This window comes from Mirounga angustirostris, unplaced genomic scaffold, assembly GCF_029215605.1.
Source record: "Mirounga angustirostris isolate CCGP_5_RB_7025 unplaced genomic scaffold, mMirAng1.0.hap1 SCAF_15, whole genome shotgun sequence".
In the NCBI taxonomy this organism is placed as follows: Eukaryota; Metazoa; Chordata; class Mammalia; order Carnivora; family Phocidae; genus Mirounga; species Mirounga angustirostris.
Window position 1 is genome coordinate 10,839,887 of NW_026991723.1, and position 17,423 is coordinate 10,857,309.

Consider the following 17,423-nt stretch of genomic DNA (forward strand, 5'->3'; position numbering starts at 1 on the left):
AAAAAGTTAGAAAGTAAAACTTAAAGCCACAAATGTCACTTTTAAATGTCCATTGTCAAGAGAAGAGGATGCTATTTAGACAGTCTCCTCAACTATGAGATGCTTTATTTGTTTGTTGCTTGTTTACCAACCACAGCTAGGTAGAGGAACTGGGTTAATTCTGAAACCCTGCTTCCTTTCCTCTAAACCAATAGCTGTTGCAGGACACTGATGTGTTCTTTCCTTTGTAGGAAGTCACAAAACGAGAGAAGAAAAACAAAACAAAACAAAAAAAGCAAAACCAAGCCAGCACTATTTTTAGCTTTCCTCTGATTTGGATATAGCGACAGTCCTTAGTTTTTCCCCTGGCAACTCTCCTAACTTTTAAAGGAGTAAAATGAGGCAAAGGGGAGGAGCAGGGAATTGTGCCAAAGATCTTAAGGCAAGGTTATTGTCGTGAAGCTGGGCGGCAGGAATCCAGACGGCCAGAGGGCTTATCTGCTCTGCTCCAATGCAGGAAGGCTCCTCCCATTAGGAAGACTCAGGTGCCGCCTAAATCCGGTCCCTCCGAGACCAGGTATCAGTTTCCTTGGAGAAATAGTTTAAGCTTCTCAGCTTCAGACCTTCCTCTGAATATTCATATGGTGGTAATCGTGGTGCCCAACCCTTTGAGGGCAAGGGGTTGTTGCAATGGTAAGGATTTACAAACTAAGCTGAAAATAGCAAGGATGCTATTAAATAATAGCCGAAAATAAAAAAAAAATAGCAAAGACGATCTGTTTTTGCAAAATATCATTTAATACAGCTTAACAAGGCAGCGCCTGTTAGCTTAGATCTGCAGTTGGTGGACTATGGCTTATCGCCTCTTTTTCTACTGCCTGCAAGCAGAATGAAAAGAACAGTGTTCCATGACATATGAAAATTATATCAAATTCAATTTCAAATCTAATCAATTTTCAAAATTTGCAGAAATTTGTTCTCTCTTATGATGAAAGTACCTACATAATATTCTTGAATTTGGCTGTTGACCTGTAAAACGTAAAATATTTACTACCTGGCCCTTTACAGAATAAGTTTGAAGATCCCTGGTTTGGAAGAACGTGGGATCGAGTGTCAGGTAAATCTGGAATGAGCCCCGGGGCTGCCATTTACTAATTGTATGACCTTGAGCAAGATATTTAACTTTTCAAGGCTTAGTTTCCCTGTCTATAAAATGGGCATACGAATAATATTTATCTTGCCAAGTTAAAGGAGATAATGCATTTGATGTGCGTAACACAATGCCTATCACATGGTAAGGGATCCACACATAGTTATTGCTTTGCTACAAAGCTACTGAAACTAAACAAAATGGCAAAACTGAGGAAATTTTATTTTTTTTATTTTTTTAAAGATTTTTATTTATCTATTTGACAGAGAGATACATCGAGAGAGGGAACACAAGCAGGGGGAGTGGGAGAGGGAGAAGCAGGCTTCCCGCGGAGCAGGGAGCCCGACGCGGGGCTCGATCCCAGGACCCTGGGATGATGACCTGAGCCGAAGGCAGACGTTTAACGACTGCGCCACCCAGGTGCCCCAAAACTGAGGAAATTTTAAAGTTACCTTAGAAAATGCAATAGACTCTACAATATTAGGATTAGGATTTTTTTTTTACGTATTTTAAATGGCATTTGGGATTAAACAACAACAACAAAACCTCCCTCAAAATAGAATGGATAAAAGTGGTAAGTCCTAGGTTAAGATAGAAGTGAAAACAGTCACACATGTAGGGAGAGCTGAGGTTGCAAGTCATGTATCTGAATATATCAAAACCCTCCCCTCTTCAGACACATGGATACTAAATTTTGAAAAAAGTTAATAAAAGTCAGAAAAGAAAATGGCGGAACTCCACAGAATTCCTGGATAGATATATTGCTGAAGAGTCTTACAGAAACAGACAAAAGAAACTTATTAAGCTGCAATCTTTGTAGTCATGCCTATGTGTGGCTCAGCTGAGAAATCACCACAAATAGGTTCAGACTTAACTGCTCAGAAGGCCAGGGCTTGAAATGGCTGGAGGAAGACCTTGAAGGCAGTGCTTCCCTGCAAATTCACACTGGCAACCCCCCACTTTTAATGCACAGTGAAAACTTTAACACTTTTAAAAAATAGCAGCTCTGGGGGCGCCCGGGTGGCTCAATCGGTTAAGTGTCTGCCTTCAGCTCAGGTCATGATCTCAGGGTCCTGGGATTGAGCCCCATGTCGGGCTCTCTGCTCAGCAGGGAGTCTGCTTCTCCTTCTCCCTCTCTGTCTCTCTCAAATACATAAATAAATAAATCTTTAAAAAAAATAGCAGCTCTGTTGGAATAAAATTCATATACCATATTATACACCTATTTAAAGTATACGGGGGCACCTGGGTGGCTCAGTTGGCTGAGCGTCTGACTCTTGGTTTCAGCTCAGGTCATGATCTCATGGGTGGTGGGATGGAGCCCTGGGTGGGGCTCTGCACTCAGCAAGGAGTCTGCTTGAAGATTCTCTCCCTCTGCCCCTCCTCACCATGCTCTTTCTCTCTCTCAAATAAATAAATAAATCTTTAAAAAAATAAAGCATCCAATTCAGTGGTTTTTTGTATTTTCACACAGTTGTGCTACCATTACCACAATCGGTTTTAGAACATTGATTTAGAACATTGATGACACCCCCAAAAGGTACACATGAGCAGTCACTCCTCTCAGCCCCCAGTCCCTGGTAACAACTAATCTGCTTTCTGGTTCTATAAGATTTGCCTACTCTAGTACATTTCATGTAAATGGAATCATACAATATGTGGTGTTTTGTGAATGCCTTCTTTCACTTAGCATAATGCTTTTGAGGCTCAGCCATCTTATAGCAGGTATTTTATTCCTGTTTGTTGTGAGATAATTTTTCATTGTATGGATGTACCACATTTTGTTTATTCATCCATCAGGTGATGAACATTTGGAGTGCCTTTGTCTTTTGACTACTGTGGTGTGTAAAACTCTATTTGCTCTGACCAAGGCTATACACTGTTACAGCAATATTTGTCAGTCATCTTGACCGAGCTGGCCTTATTGGGCACAGGTTGCTCTTGGTGAGATAAGAGATGTTAGTATAACATTCTGTCAGAACCACGTAAGGGTATCTGCAAGAACGTGTCTGAGCAATGTGTAGGAGAAAGTGGTCAGGGCTGTAACAACTTCTGTTCAGGCAGTAATACAGTGCTGAGGGGTCACTGAATGCTGTCCATAGAGCAAAACCTGGAAATGATTGACAGAAAATGAATGAAGAAATTGCTGTATAGTCATATAACAGAATATAATAAAACACTACCTGTACCTCTGAAACAAAGAATACATTTTCTGTTAAAAAAAAAAAAAAGAAGATATTAGGAAGGGAAAAATGAAGGGGGGAAATTGGGGGAGGAGATGAACCATGAGAGACTATGGACTCTGAGAAACAAACTGAGGGTTCTAGAGGGGAAAGGGGTGGGGGGATGGGTTAGCCTGGTGATAGGTATTAAAGAGGGCACATATTGAATGGAGCACTGGGTGTTATACGCAAACAATGAATCATGGAACACTACATTAAAAACTAATGACGTAATGTATGGTGATTAACTAACATAATAAAATAAATTTTAAAAAAGAATATAATAAAACAGAAGAGTTGAAAATATAGATAACCCCAGGAGATTACATACTGTATGATACTCTTTTTATGTAAGTCAAAGACAAAATTAAACAATAAATTGTCTATGCACATATATATTTGATAACACCAAAAAGAAAGGAGGGAATGATCAGTCACCCGAAATCAATTCAGGGTAATTGTTACTATCTTAAGGGAGAGGCAGAGGCAGAAGGTTGGAACAGGGTACTGACTCCACATAGATAGGTATACTTATTGGTAATGTTCTTGGGCTAGGGATGAAGTCAAAGGAGTTCATTATAGACATAAATAGAAAGGAGGGCTACCCATGGATTAATGATGGGAGTGCCATGAACCAAAGAATATGATAAATGAACACAGGTTACCTGAGTCCAAATAAGAAATGAGAAAGAAAAATAAATGAGAGTAGTGCATGTACATTGTAAAAATTTGGATATACATGTAAAATATGCAGTTATAAAAAAGAAAAAAATTTCACTCGTTATTCCTTCAGGGAGAAAAAGTACAATTAATACAGTAATGTTTTAGCTTCCCATTCTTTCCCCTATGAATTAAAAAAAGTTTCTAATGACACTAAAAAATTGTCAGATTGATGAAGTCTGTTCTCTACGGGGGCTGTTTAGGTCAGGCTACCCACTCCTGGCTCCCACCACCCAGGTCTCAATAGGCAAACACAGTGACAGCATCGCGGCTGCAGCCTTAACAGCTCCGCCCAGCTCCGCTCAGGTTCGGAGAACACGCCCCGGGGGTGGGCCCAGCTCCTGTGGGGGCGTGGCTAAGAGACGAGGTCGTTCTCAGCCTCGGCCCAGGTAAGCCGGGCGGGACCGGGAGGCGCCACACGTCGCAGCGTGATGACGTCAAGAACGCGCCCGGCGTGGCGCTTTCGGCGTGCGCAGCTGCGTTTCGGCGTTTTGGTTCGGTCTCCCGAGCCGAGGGTGAGGCGTGCTGTGCCCTTGGCCGGCATGTTAGCGGCTATGGGTGCTGTGGATGAGGAAGAGGAGCCGGCGGAGGAGGACTGTCCTGAATTGGTCCCCATTGAGACGAAGCTAAGAGAGGAGGAGGAAAAGTCTGGGCCCGGCGCTAAGATCCCAGTCACAATTATCACCGGGTATTTAGGTAACTAACCATCCCGGTCAGAAAATGCCGTGAACGCTGGTATCCTGGGATTTGGGGGGCTGCCGGTGCCTCATCACCTTAGGCATCTGGGCCTTCTGGGCGACAGCACATGTCTCTGAGGTAGGGGCTGGGTCACGCGCTTCCCGCCTGGGTTGCTTTTCATCTCGGGGCTCAAGGATGCCCAGACCCCTTGGCGTTAGATTCTCATTTATCGAGGGAGACTGAAAGTTAACCTCGCATTTTGGAGCTGGTTTTGGCTTTGCGCCTGGAGGCTTGGACCCGCCCCCTAATTATCCCTGTGGCCTCTAACAAGTTACCTTACCTTTCTGAAGCTCGTGAGCCTTACTGGAAAGTGCAGGTAGTATCGGTCGCCTGTTTGAGTTTGTTTTCTTACCTGCTAAATGGGGCAGGAAACACCTACCTTTATGTCTGTTACCTTTAAAGGGTGCCCTGTCTGTGCCCGACCCGCAAGGGGCATTCTTTAGTAGCTTCCCCTTCCCCGCGAGCCAGCCTCTCCCAGCTATTCGGGGAGAGGACTCCTATCTCAAACCTTTTTTTGAGGTTTTTTTGCAAAGCACTCTAGGAGAAAGTAGGAATAAAATCCCTACCCTCCCAGACTATTTCTCAAGCCAAGGACGTTCAGGAATGCACATGGACACTTCAATTCATAGGTGTGTAAGCGTGCAATTTCCTGAAGGACAGTTTTCGGGCTTACACTAGAGGGACTTTCTTGGAAAAATCCGAGGAGGAGTATTTTAAGGCCTTAAATTTTACTAGAAGGGCTAGAATAGATACAGGACCATATTAAAAGTGTGGGGAAAATTAAATGTAAACAAAATGAAACGATTTGGGGTTAATGATACCATTCCTAGATGATGCCAGAGACGAGTACAAACTTGGTGCACGTGGGGGCCTTTTACATAAAAATAAGAATGAAATCTCTGGTGTTTTCTTTTTTAGCTTTGTAGTCTGAGTTTATTCTTTTTCCTCCGGACTGGTTTTATAAGGGAATTTATTTTTGTCGTGTCCCCATTCTCTGGCTTTTCTTTTTAAAATTTTCTCCAACCTCTGTCCATCCTTTTAAGTTGACACTCAGATAGTTTCTATTTTGATGTCCCACAGACATCTCGAACTCGGCAGGTCCAAAACCTCATATGTTACCTTACCCTCCAATCCTCCTGCTCCTGTGATTCCAACCACCTGGAATACTCAAAAGTTTTCTAACTAGTCTTGTGTCATGCTTCCCTTTAATATATTCTCTGTATTTTAGCCCTAATGATCTTTGTAAGTGTCAACTGTGTCACACCCTTCAGTGTTTCCATTTGGGTTGCAGTTCAAATTCCTAAACATGAATCAAAAGGTCCTATATGATCTGGCTCTTGACTGTCTTTCTAGCCTTCAAAACTGTGGTCCAGCCACATTGAATTACTTTTACGTTTAAAAGGTGCCAAGTAGGGGCCCTGGGTGGCTCAGTCGTTAAGCGGCTGCCTTCGGCTCAGGTCATGATCCCAGGGTCCTGGGATCGAGCCCCGCATCGGGCTCCCTGCTCGGCGGAAAGCCTGCTTCTCCCTCTCCCACTCCCCCTACTTGTGTTCCTCTCTCGCTGTGTCTCTCTGTCAAATAAATAAAATCTTTAAAAAAAAAAAAAAATTATAGGGGCGCCTGGGTGGCTCGTCGGTTAAGCGTCTGCCTTCGGCTCAGGTCATGATCCTGGGGTCCTGGGATCGAGCCCCGCATCAGGCTCCCTGCTCAGCGGGAGGCCTGCTTCTCCCTCTCCCACTCCCCCTACTTGTGTTCCTCTCTCGCTGTGTCTCTCTGTCAAATAAATAAAATCTTAAAAAAAAATTTTTTTTTAAAGGTGCCAAGTATTTTAGTCCCTAGAATACTTTTCCTTTTTGTTACTCCTCTGCCTAGACCTTTCTTTTTGGTGCTCCCTAACATCTTGTACATGTTCTGTCCACTCTGTAATCCTGTGACATCATTGCTTCTTTACGGTCTGAATTACCTTCCATCTCCCACTCTTAGTCTTTGTAAGCATTGTGAAAGTAGAGACAGTTTGTCTCTGTTTTGTGCACTTTTTGCTAAGGCCCAGCATGAAATCTGGCCCATAGTAGACTTTTGAACGAATAAACTGTGCCTTAAAGTCTTCTGCTTCATAATATGGTTAATTACTAAGTCCTAGTAATTTTATTAGAGGGTCTCTTACGTCCACCTCTGCCTTTCCATTTTCACTGCCACTGCCTAGTGCTGCCCTCCTGTTCAGGGTCTCTTTCTCACGCTTGGACTGGTTCTAAGAATTTCCTCATTGCCCTGCCTCCTTAAGCTCTGTCCCTTTCATTCTATACTTCACACTTTTGTGATGTTGAGCTTTTTAAAGCACTCTAAACACAAGCCTTTCATCCCTTCAACAGCCTTTAAAGGAATATGACCTAGAGGGATGCCTGGGTGGCTCAGTCGGTTAAGCGTCTGTCTTTGGCTCTGGTCATGAACCCAGGGTCCTGGGATCGAGTCCCACATCAGGCTCCCTGCTAGGCAGGGAGTCTGCTTCTCCCTCTGCCTGCAGCTCCCCCTGCTTTTGCCTCTCTCTTGCGCTCTCTGGCAAATAATAAAATCTTAAAAAAAAAAAAAAGGAATATGACCTAAAAATGTGGAAGATATTAATACCCTAATGATCATTAAATCTCTCCTAGTTAAAGGCTAGAAATCTCGTAAATGTACTTCAGAAGTTGTGTGCAAGCTTACATGTGAAAGGTCTTAGCAGCACTGTTTGGGAAAATAAAACACTGGAGATAACCCAAATGCCCACCAACAGAAAAGTAAATAAATGATACAGTTGAACTACACTAATGTGCAGTTTGTTTTTTTTCCTCTTTGAACTTTGGTGTGTATAGTTGTTCATAAGATAAATGCTTTTCTTCTACTTGAGCGGAACATACTAGGTTTAACCTGCCACCTACTGGATAAAGTTAGTGTAGCTTTATGAATTTATCTTTCTAAGTACTGAATGTTGTGTATATTGTTAACATTTTCTACATCCATTCTCCTATTTTGTGTGTGTGTTTTATAGATTGGTAGACAGATACGGTTGACACTTGAACAATGTGGGGGTTAGGGGTGCCACCTTCCTGCATAGTAACTTTGGACTCCCCCAAAACTCAACTACTAATAGCCTACTGTTGACCAGAAGCTTTACTGGTGGGACGTTGCCCCAGGCACAACCAGGAAAGGGTTAAGCGCGGCTGCTCCCGTTGGCCGGGCGCGACGGGGTGCACCCCAGCTCCTTTGAACTCGGGAGCCAAAACCAGTCCCTGGTTAAACTGGTCGGCAGAAGCTTTACTGGTGATATAGTCGATTAACACATATTTTGTATGTTACATGTATTACATACTGTATTCTTACAAAAAAGTAAGCTAGAGAAAAGAAAATGTTATGAAGAAAATCATAAGGGGGAGAAAATACAGTACTGTACTATATTTACAGAAAAAAGTCCACATATAAGTGGACCTGCGACCCACACAGTTGTTCGAGGGTCAACTGTATATATACTTATTTTCTTATAGGTTACTTTGAGTACGAAAATAGCCCTGTAGTCAGTTTGAATTTGTGTCTGGTTAATGATGGATGTTGAAATAAAAGGGCTTTATGTAAATTTTAGAGACGTAAACTGTGTATTCTTGGCTAAGAAACATTGTCATCATGTGAAAGTGTCTAAATATTTTAAAGTACATGAGTAATTTAAATAAAGTAAATAAAGTACATGAGTACTTTATTCCCTGGAAACCATTATTTCAATAATTCCTTAATAGAAAATCTAGATGTCTTTATATTAATTATAAATTGTATAGAAGGCATATTTTTGTTAAATGAGGGTGCAGCAAGCTGTGATCCATGTTGTAGGCATATTTGTAAATATTTATAAGATTTTATGTCAACATAAAGCTTTTTAATAGTTGCAAAGGATACTTTAATCTTTCCCTCTAGAATCTTCTATACCATAGTTAAAAATAATATTTTAAAAATAGCACACAAATTTTTAAAAACATTGGGACTCTTTTTTTGTGTGTGCCTTTAAAATTAGCCTTTGAATATTGTTATTTAAAACAAATATGTTTTATAGGTGCTGGGAAGACAACACTTCTGAACTATATTTTGACAGAGCAACATAGTAAAAGAGTAGCAGTTATTTTAAACGAATTTGGGGAAGGTAAGTAAAGTTCAGTGAATGCCATGCTGTAAGAATTTATAGGATAGCTTATTCCCCTGGTGAATTGATATTCCATATTTAAAAATGAAAATACAGGGTATTATGATGTGAACATATTGATGCGGATTGTTCTGGGAAAATTAATTTCTTTCAAGCTTTATTTTGTACAGATTTGAGATACTGAAATTACTAGTTTTCATAAAATTTTATATACATTTGAAATTCATAGCAACAGAATTAAATTAGGTTTTTACATGAAATAACTCCAGAAGTAAAAATCTAAACATATGAAAGAAAGTTCTTTCAGACTTTCTATGTACTTTTGTACTGACTATACTGTTCACTTGTAACTTTTGAAAAATTCTTTAAAATGCTTCAGTTTTTGTAAGTTTATCTTGTTGGATGTTTATTGTTTGCAAAGCATTTAAAACTGAAGATTTAAAAAATAAGTTAAATATATGGTTTCCATCTCAAGCATCTGCAGTTGTCTGTGGAAATACATGCATTTAAAATTCCAATTTTTTTTGTTTTTAATATTGAACTATGCTTAAAAAAAACCTGTACAGCAGTGTTACACACAATTCTTTGATTACTTTTAGAAGTTTTTCTTAAGTGTGAATTTTAACCACAGCTCACTTTTAGCCAAAAAATATGTCTTATGTTGAGCTATTTCTTATACTATTTTCTCAGTTGTAAATGAATAAAGGAGCTAGGTTTTATGAACAAGAAGGAAGACCTGTTAAACTTGATTTCTCATTTTAATAAACTAAAGTGAAAAGTCCTGTTAGAAAAAATTAAAATGCTAAGATTTTTAAAATCCTAATCTTGTACTCTAGCTTCTTATTAACTGATCTGTTGGACACTGTGATCACATTTATTATTAGTTGCTATTTTTCTTCATTCTTTCTGGATTGTTTATATAATTTATATAAACCATTTATTTGCAATACTTTCCTTTGCATTTTATTTATAACCTCATTTTATATATAACCCTGAATTCTGTAGCAGTCCCTTTTAGAGCTCTTTATCCTTGCCTAAGTGAAATATAAACAAAAAATATATACATGAAAAATTACTCCATTTTCTTTTGTGGCCATTTGCTTTACTGGATATTTAGAATACTCCCTTGGCTTTGGTATATTTCTTTATTGGAGGAAAAGTAAGTATGATAACAAGCATCTCAGAATTTCACATATATATTATTCTTTCTTAAGTTAGCATTGCTAGGAAACTTTAGTTTAAAAATTTAATTTTTAAATGAGCACACTGATACCCTGGCCAAGCAAACTTCCTCAAAATGAACTTGGGTTTTTACTCATACCGGGAATATTGAGTAGTCTGTCTAGTAGAAACAAAAACAATTTAGAAGAAGAATGAAACGAAAAAAATAGATAAGGCAGTCTTTTAAGAGGGTTAAGGGCATATAAAACCAATACATTAAACATACTAGTTGGCCATGGACAAAGAGTGCTTTTGAAATAGCTACTTTTATTAATGGGCAAGTGAGAGGGCCAAAGAAGTAGGTATGAGTCATTAATTTTGGATTTGCCTTTTTTTTTTTTTTTAAAGATTTTATTTATTTATTCATGAGAGACAGAGAGAGAGGCAGAGGGAGAAGCAGGCTCCCAAGGAGCAGGGAGCCCGATGTGGGACTCGATCCCAGGACGCTGGGATCATGACCTGAGCCGAAGGCAGACGCTTAACCATCTGAGCCACCCAGGCGCCCCTGGATTTGCCTTTTTAGGGACTTAAATCCTCTTTAAAAAATAAAAACTTAAATAATCTAGAGTAGTATAGTTTAGAACACTGAGGCTGCACAAACAGAATGAAAGAATAAAAGTTATAAAAGGTTTTTGTATAAAATGTTTTGAAATCTGTGTTGTTGATATCCTCATCTTTGTTTTTGGTTGGCTAGTGAACATAATCTTAAGAGTGCTTCTTGTTAATTATTTCAGGAAGTGCAGTGGAGAAATCCTTAGCTGTCAGCCAAGGTGGAGAGCTCTATGAAGAATGGCTGGAACTTAGAAACGGTTGCCTCTGCTGTTCAGTAAAGTGAGGAATGTGTTTATTGTGTGCTTGTTGGTTTATTATAAATGTTTATTGATTATATTTCCAGCTTTGATTTTCTAGTGTAATGTAACTAAATTCATACAGTCTGCTTCATTGTATTTTCACATAGAAAATAACTTACTAGAATGTATTTTCTTAGAGTGTTTCTTGCTGCCCTGTTTATTTTTCTGTCTGCTCTAATGCTTTGGTTCTTCTATTGAGTTTGTTTTTATTGTCTTTGATGTTAGGGTTTAATTAGTGATTTCTGTGGTACGTGAAAGTCACATTTCATGTGTAAAAATTACTATTTTACATTGAGTGAGTCATTGGTCTTATTTCCAAGGATTCACCTTCTAAAAACAAAAGTAAATGACCATCAAAAAGGTGAATAGGCTCACGCTGTGTTCCACCAGTGATAGTTGCTTCCAAGGACAGTGTCTGTTTTTTTCACTAATATACCATCGATCTTAGAAAAGGACCTGACATATCTATTCACTCAGATATTTGTTGAGTAAATTAGGAAAATTAATACCTGTACTGTTGACTTTGTATATTCTAGTGAATTAAATTTTTTCTACATCATTTACAACTTAAGTATTTGACTTTGAGTCAAATATATTAACAAAGCTAAAATCATGACATTTTCTTGAACAACCAAAATGAAATCCAGTATTTTCTTGCACTGTCTGGTACCCTTATTTAGAACAGATTGAAAAGTAATGATCGTGTCCCTTTAGATGTTATATTAAATCACTGTAATTCATAAATTTTATCATTGTTTTGGATGTTGAGTTTTTTCTTTCATTATGCTATAAAAATAGCAGCTTTTGACTTCAGTCAGGGTATTAAAGTTTCCTCTACTTTTAATTTTATTAAAGTATTAACTCCTCATGTAGCTGATTTATTTTGCTATCAGTATATATGCCTCTATTTTTCCCCACCATTGGTAAATATTGATGGATGTTGTGTTAGAAGTTTGGGAAGGAGTTAAATTTTCACATGCCTAAAGATATTTTTGTCTCAGGTTGCTAAATATATTTTAAAACATTTATAATGATCACTTTAAAATATTAAGGTAATAAACTGTATTTTATATTTTGGTATTCTACAGGGACAATGGCCTTAGAGCTATTGAGAATTTGATGCAGAAGAAGGGGAAATTTGATTACATACTCTTAGAGACCACTGGGTTAGCAGATCCGGGTAAGAGATGACATTATTAATAACCAGAATATAGTTCTTAAACATTTTTAAATGTATTAGAGAAATATGTAAAGTAAGCATTAAACCTGCACTCCAGACTAAATATTTTTTGTTGTTGCTTAAAACAGGAAAAATACTGGATTGTCATGTTTCTTCTGCAGATAAATCATAATCGGAGTACTTGATAATTTTAACTTGATAATAGGATTGAAATTCAATTGATCTATTTAAGATTATTGGTAGGAACACAAGTAGTTAAAGTATGGAAATTTAGGAAAAATAAAGACATTCTACTTATAAGTTCTACTCCTATATTTGATTGATTATAGTCTACAGAGATCTTATTTCTGATTACTTTCTAATCCAGGTTTCTTGGAGGGTCATTTAAAGATTCTTAAGGGCTTTTGGACTCTAATTTCAGTATTGCTTACTCTTTTTCAATTAATTGTTAGCATTAGCATTTTGTTTTTCTACTACTAAAGTTGAAATAGTTTTATTGGTAAATACTGTCATTAGGTACAGAGTTAAATTAAGCCTACTGGGCCTTTTCCTGGTGTGGAATTAATGATTATCCATGAAATTTTTATCTCTGAGTAGAATTACATTTAAACCTCTCTATTGAAAGCTACACAAAGTTGAAGTGTTTTAGCAATCGATTTCTGTTTCCTTCTTACCCAAATGTCTTTTAGGTTACACCTTTATTCTTAGTTTGCAGAACATTTAGTGTTCCTTCTGTAAGTCTGACCATACCTTTTTTTTTATTTGAGTTAATGGCATTGGGCCATAAAACTATATAAAAGACTATATAGAAGTACTGTTTAGTAATAATTTATTAGGGGTCATAACTGTTTAAAACAGATACTGAAGTATACTGAAGGTCCAAATGTAATCAGTGGTTATTGTGCTTCCAAATACTGCATAATAACATTGTCCTTCTGTTTTCAAATTAGTGTTGAGTTGGGCTGTTTTGGTCCTGTAGTAGACCATATTATGTACATTTTCATACATTTCCAATAGATTTGACTGATGATAGGACTCGGACTATTACACTGATATTAAATATTAAATCTGGTAGGATGGGAAAATATATGCCTCCTTTTTGAAATAGCAAATATCAGTTTCTTTCATGGTAGCCACTTTATAGAGAAAAACTCATAACTTTGAGAGTAGGTGAGTTTAGTAAAACATGGTTCAGCTTTTCAGAGGGAGAAGGAAAAGTTAAATAAAGATCTCAGAAAGCTTTTGTACAAATTGTAGGTATGAACAGGTTAATGTTTCTTCTAACTTTCTTTAGAATAATGATTTTATTGTTTGGGTAAAAATGGAACATTCATTAAAAAAAAATTTACCCAATATCTAAGAAAATGTGAAGAAGAAAGTTAAATCACACTGTATCTCACTACAATGAAATACAAGTAGGTAAATTTTATTTCAGGGATTTTTCTGTGCCAGTGCTACTTGCTGAATGACAGCATCAGTCTCTGAAGCTTGTGAAAAATGCAGATTCTTGGGCCCCATCCCAGATCTACTGAATCAGAATCTGTAAGGGTGTGAGCCCGGCAATCTGTTTTAATAAGCCCTCCAGGGGATTCTTACACATTCATAAATTTGGGAACCCCTGCTCTATGTGCATATGAAAGCTGTATAAACAGATAAATAATTTTACAAAAATGTGATTGCATTCTTTGTGCTATTCTTAGTAAGTATTAATTTAGTTTTACTTGAATCTACAAGAAGAGAACTTGGAGGCAGTTCAAGATGGCAGCTTAGGAACACCCTGAACTATCTCTTTTCATAGACACACCAGATCTGCAGCTACTTATGGAATAATTCCTGCTCAGAAAGAACTAAAAACAGGCTGAACAGCTCTGTCTACAATAAGGAATATAAGGGCTACACTGAAATGAATAGAGGAGGTGGAGATGTGGTTTTGCCAAAAACTTCACCCCGGTGCAGCAACTCATAGTAGGGAGGGATTTCACAGGTCTGGAGTCTTTACCTGAGGAGGGATGGGTTTATACCCCACTTTGGGTATGCCAACCCTTGGAACCTGCACTGGAGAGACGAGGCCCTCCCAAATGGGTTTGGAAACCAAAGGGGCTTGTGTACAGTGAACCTGGGGGGCTGTGGGGAATCTGAGGTACTCCTTTTGAGGGGCTCACAAACAAGCACACTCATTTTGGGACCCAGTGCAAAGGCAACAGTTTGAAAAGTGACTAAATTATATGTGAAGGAGATTGATTTGCTAATTCTAAAGTGTTTACTGGAGTAGCTGGGACCAGTTGGGACTTTCTTTGGGTCCAGAGGTGCTTGTGAGCACCATTTTTGCACTTTCCTTCCACTTTGCTAGTGCAGTCAGGCACTGTGGACACAGACAGCCTCCCTAAAGCCGTGGGTGTGCCCCCATCCCCAGACGTGTCCCTGCCTCACTAAAGCCTTGGGTGTATCCTGCCTACATTGTTCTCCTCCTGCATCCCTGAAGCCATGGATGTGCATCACCCTCAGTACTCTTTCAGCCTTGCTAAAACATGCCTTTGATTGCAGTCCACAGAAGGAATGTCTGTTGATCACCTGTCCCTGGTGGCCAGAGGAGCTTGAATTTCTATACCCTATGGGACTGTAATAGGAAGGTAGTTTGGGGAGGGCTGTCATACCCAAGGCACTGCATAGACAGCAAGCTGAAACACACTACTAGTCTAGTCTGCCTATGAAAAAGGCCCATCCACTTGTCCTGGAGCTTCAGCCTAAGGGACAGGCTTCAAAGGTGCTCTCAAAGTGTAGGTAGGGAGACACCATCTTTGATCTCTCCCTCAGCCTCAACAGAGCTTGCTGGTACCTCCAAAAAGTTTATGTGCTTGTCTGAAGCCTTGATTATTGTGGCTTGAGTTCAGGAGACACCTCCAGATCTCTTGGGCTGGAGATCAGCAGGGTTTATAGTTGTGGTGCCACAGGGCTATATATTTGTATACTCCAAAAGCTCCTTCCTGTGGATCTGTCTTCCAGTCAGTCTGAAACTAGGTGCTGAGATCACTCCCTTTGGAACACTGGCAGGTCTATTTTTTTTTTTTTTTTAAAGATTTTATTTATTTATTCATGAGAGAGAGAGACAGAGGGAGAAGCAGGCTCCCAAGGAGCAGGGAGCCCGATGCAGGACTCGATCCCAGGACTCTGGGATCATGACCTGAGCCGAAGGCAGACGCTTAATCATCTGAGCCACCCAGGCGCCCAACACTGGCAGGTCTTGACACACTCTCAACAACTGTGGGATCTATCAAGAATAATTTAGGCTAATTAGGTAATCACAGAGTTTCAGAGAGACAACCAAGAGCTAGGGCAAGGTTGAATAATAAGGCTTATCTCCTATACAAGGCCACTCCTTCAAGACTGGGAGAAGTAACTGTTTTGCTTAATAAATAGAAACCAAGAGTCAAGTAAAATGAGGAGACAGGAATATTTTCCAAACAAAAGGAGGAGACAAAATCTCAGAAAAAAGATCTTAATCAAGTGGAGATAACTAATCTACCTGGTAAAGAGTTCAAGGTAATGGTTATAAAGATGTTTACCAGAGTCAGAAGAATGTTTGAACACAGTAAGACTTCAACAAAGAGATAGGAAATATAAGGAAGTACCAAATGCAAGTCACAGAGCTGAAGAATACAGTAACTGAACCGAAAAATACACAAGAAGGGTTCAGCATCAGAATAAATGAAGAAGAATGGGTCAGTGACCTGGAAGACAGGGCAGTGGAACTCAGCCAAACAAAGCAACAACAACAAGAAAATTAATGAAGATAACTTAAGGAACCTCTGGGACAACGTCAAGTGGAGTAACATTCACATTATAGGGATCCCAGAAGGAAAAAAAGTGAAAGAGGCAGAAAACTTCCCTAACCCAGAGAGGGAAACAGACATCGAAGTCCCAGAAGCATAGAGAGTTCCAAATAAGATGAACTCAAAGACATCCAGATCAAGAGACATTATAATTACAATGTCAAAAATTAAAGAGAATCTTAAAAGCAGCAAGAGAAAAACAACTTGTTAAGTACAAGGGAATCCCCAAATCACTATCAGCTGATATTTCAGATGAAGCTTTGCAGGCCAGAAGGGAGTGGCATGATAGATTCGAAGTGCTGAAAGGAAAAAACTTCCAACCAAGAATATTCTACCTGCCACGGTTATCATTCAGAATTGGAGGAGAGTTTTCTAGACAAGCAAAAGTTAAAGGAGTTCACCACTAAACTGGCCTTATAAGAAATGTTAAAGGGACTTCTTTAAGCTGAAAAGGAAAGGTACTAGAAAACATGGGAAAGTAAAGATCTTACTCGTAAGGGCAAATATATAGTAAAGGTAGTGAATTAACCACTTATAAAGCTACTATGAAGGTTAAAAGACAAAAGTAGCGAACTTACGTATAGTTACAATAATTAAGAGATACACAAAGTAAGAAAATGTAAAAACAAAATGTGGAGAAGAGAGCAGAAATGTAGAGTTTTTATAATACATTCAAATTTAAGTTGCTATCAACTTGAAATAGGCTTTTATTTATATGTAAGTATATATATGTAAATATAAACAAATATATAAGTATAAACAAACAAGCATATGAATGTACAAACATAAGTATATAAACAAGTATATAAATATATATGTGTAAGCTGTGTGTGTGTGTATATATGTGTGTGTGTATATGTGTATATATATATGTGTGTGTGTGTATGTGTGTGTACATATAGGCTGCAAGGGAAGTGAGCAAGAGAAAAAAAGAATAGAGAGGAACTATAAAAACAGCCAGAAAATAATTAACAAAATGGCAAAAAGTACATACCTATCAATAATTACTTTAAATGTAAATAGATACAGTCAAAAGATGTATACAGTAGTTGAATAGATTTAAAAAAGTAGACTCATCTATATATTGCCTATGAGAGATTCCCTTTGGATCTAATGACGTGCAGACTGAAAGTGAAGGGGTGGAAAAAGATATTCCATGCAAATGTAAATGAAAGAAAGCTGATGTGGCTATACTTACATCAAACGAAATAGTCTTTAAAACAAAGTCTAATAAGAGATAAAGGACACTGTACAATGACAAAGGGTCAATCCAATAAGAGGATATAACATTGGAAAATTTTTATTCACTCAACACAGGAATTCCTAAATATATAAAACAAGTATTAACAGACTTAAAGGGAGAAATGGAC

At 38.4% G+C, this 17,423-nt stretch overlaps 1 protein-coding gene across 8 annotated transcripts in view; it reads left to right on the plus strand.

Moving 5' to 3' along the window:
• The first annotated feature begins 4,510 nt into the window (after positions 1-4,510).
• ZNG1C (Zn regulated GTPase metalloprotein activator 1C) overlaps positions 4,511-17,423 on the plus strand; it is a 53,020-nt gene continuing 40,107 nt past the window's right edge. For 4 of the 8 annotated variants that reach the window (XM_045882204.2, XM_064579931.1, XM_064579930.1 and 1 more), the window contains exons 1-4: positions 4,512-4,767; positions 8,885-8,971; positions 10,927-11,023; positions 12,132-12,223. In XM_045882204.2, coding sequence (XP_045738160.1) covers positions 4,614-4,767; positions 8,885-8,971; positions 10,927-11,023; positions 12,132-12,223 — 430 coding nt within the window. In that variant the 5' untranslated portion in view covers positions 4,512-4,613. Of the gene's footprint in view, positions 4,888-8,884; positions 8,972-10,926; positions 11,024-12,131; positions 12,224-17,423 lie in introns of all 8 variants that reach the window. The other 4 variants (XR_008506694.2, XM_045882205.3, XM_045882208.3 and 1 more) reach the window with 3 other exon arrangements.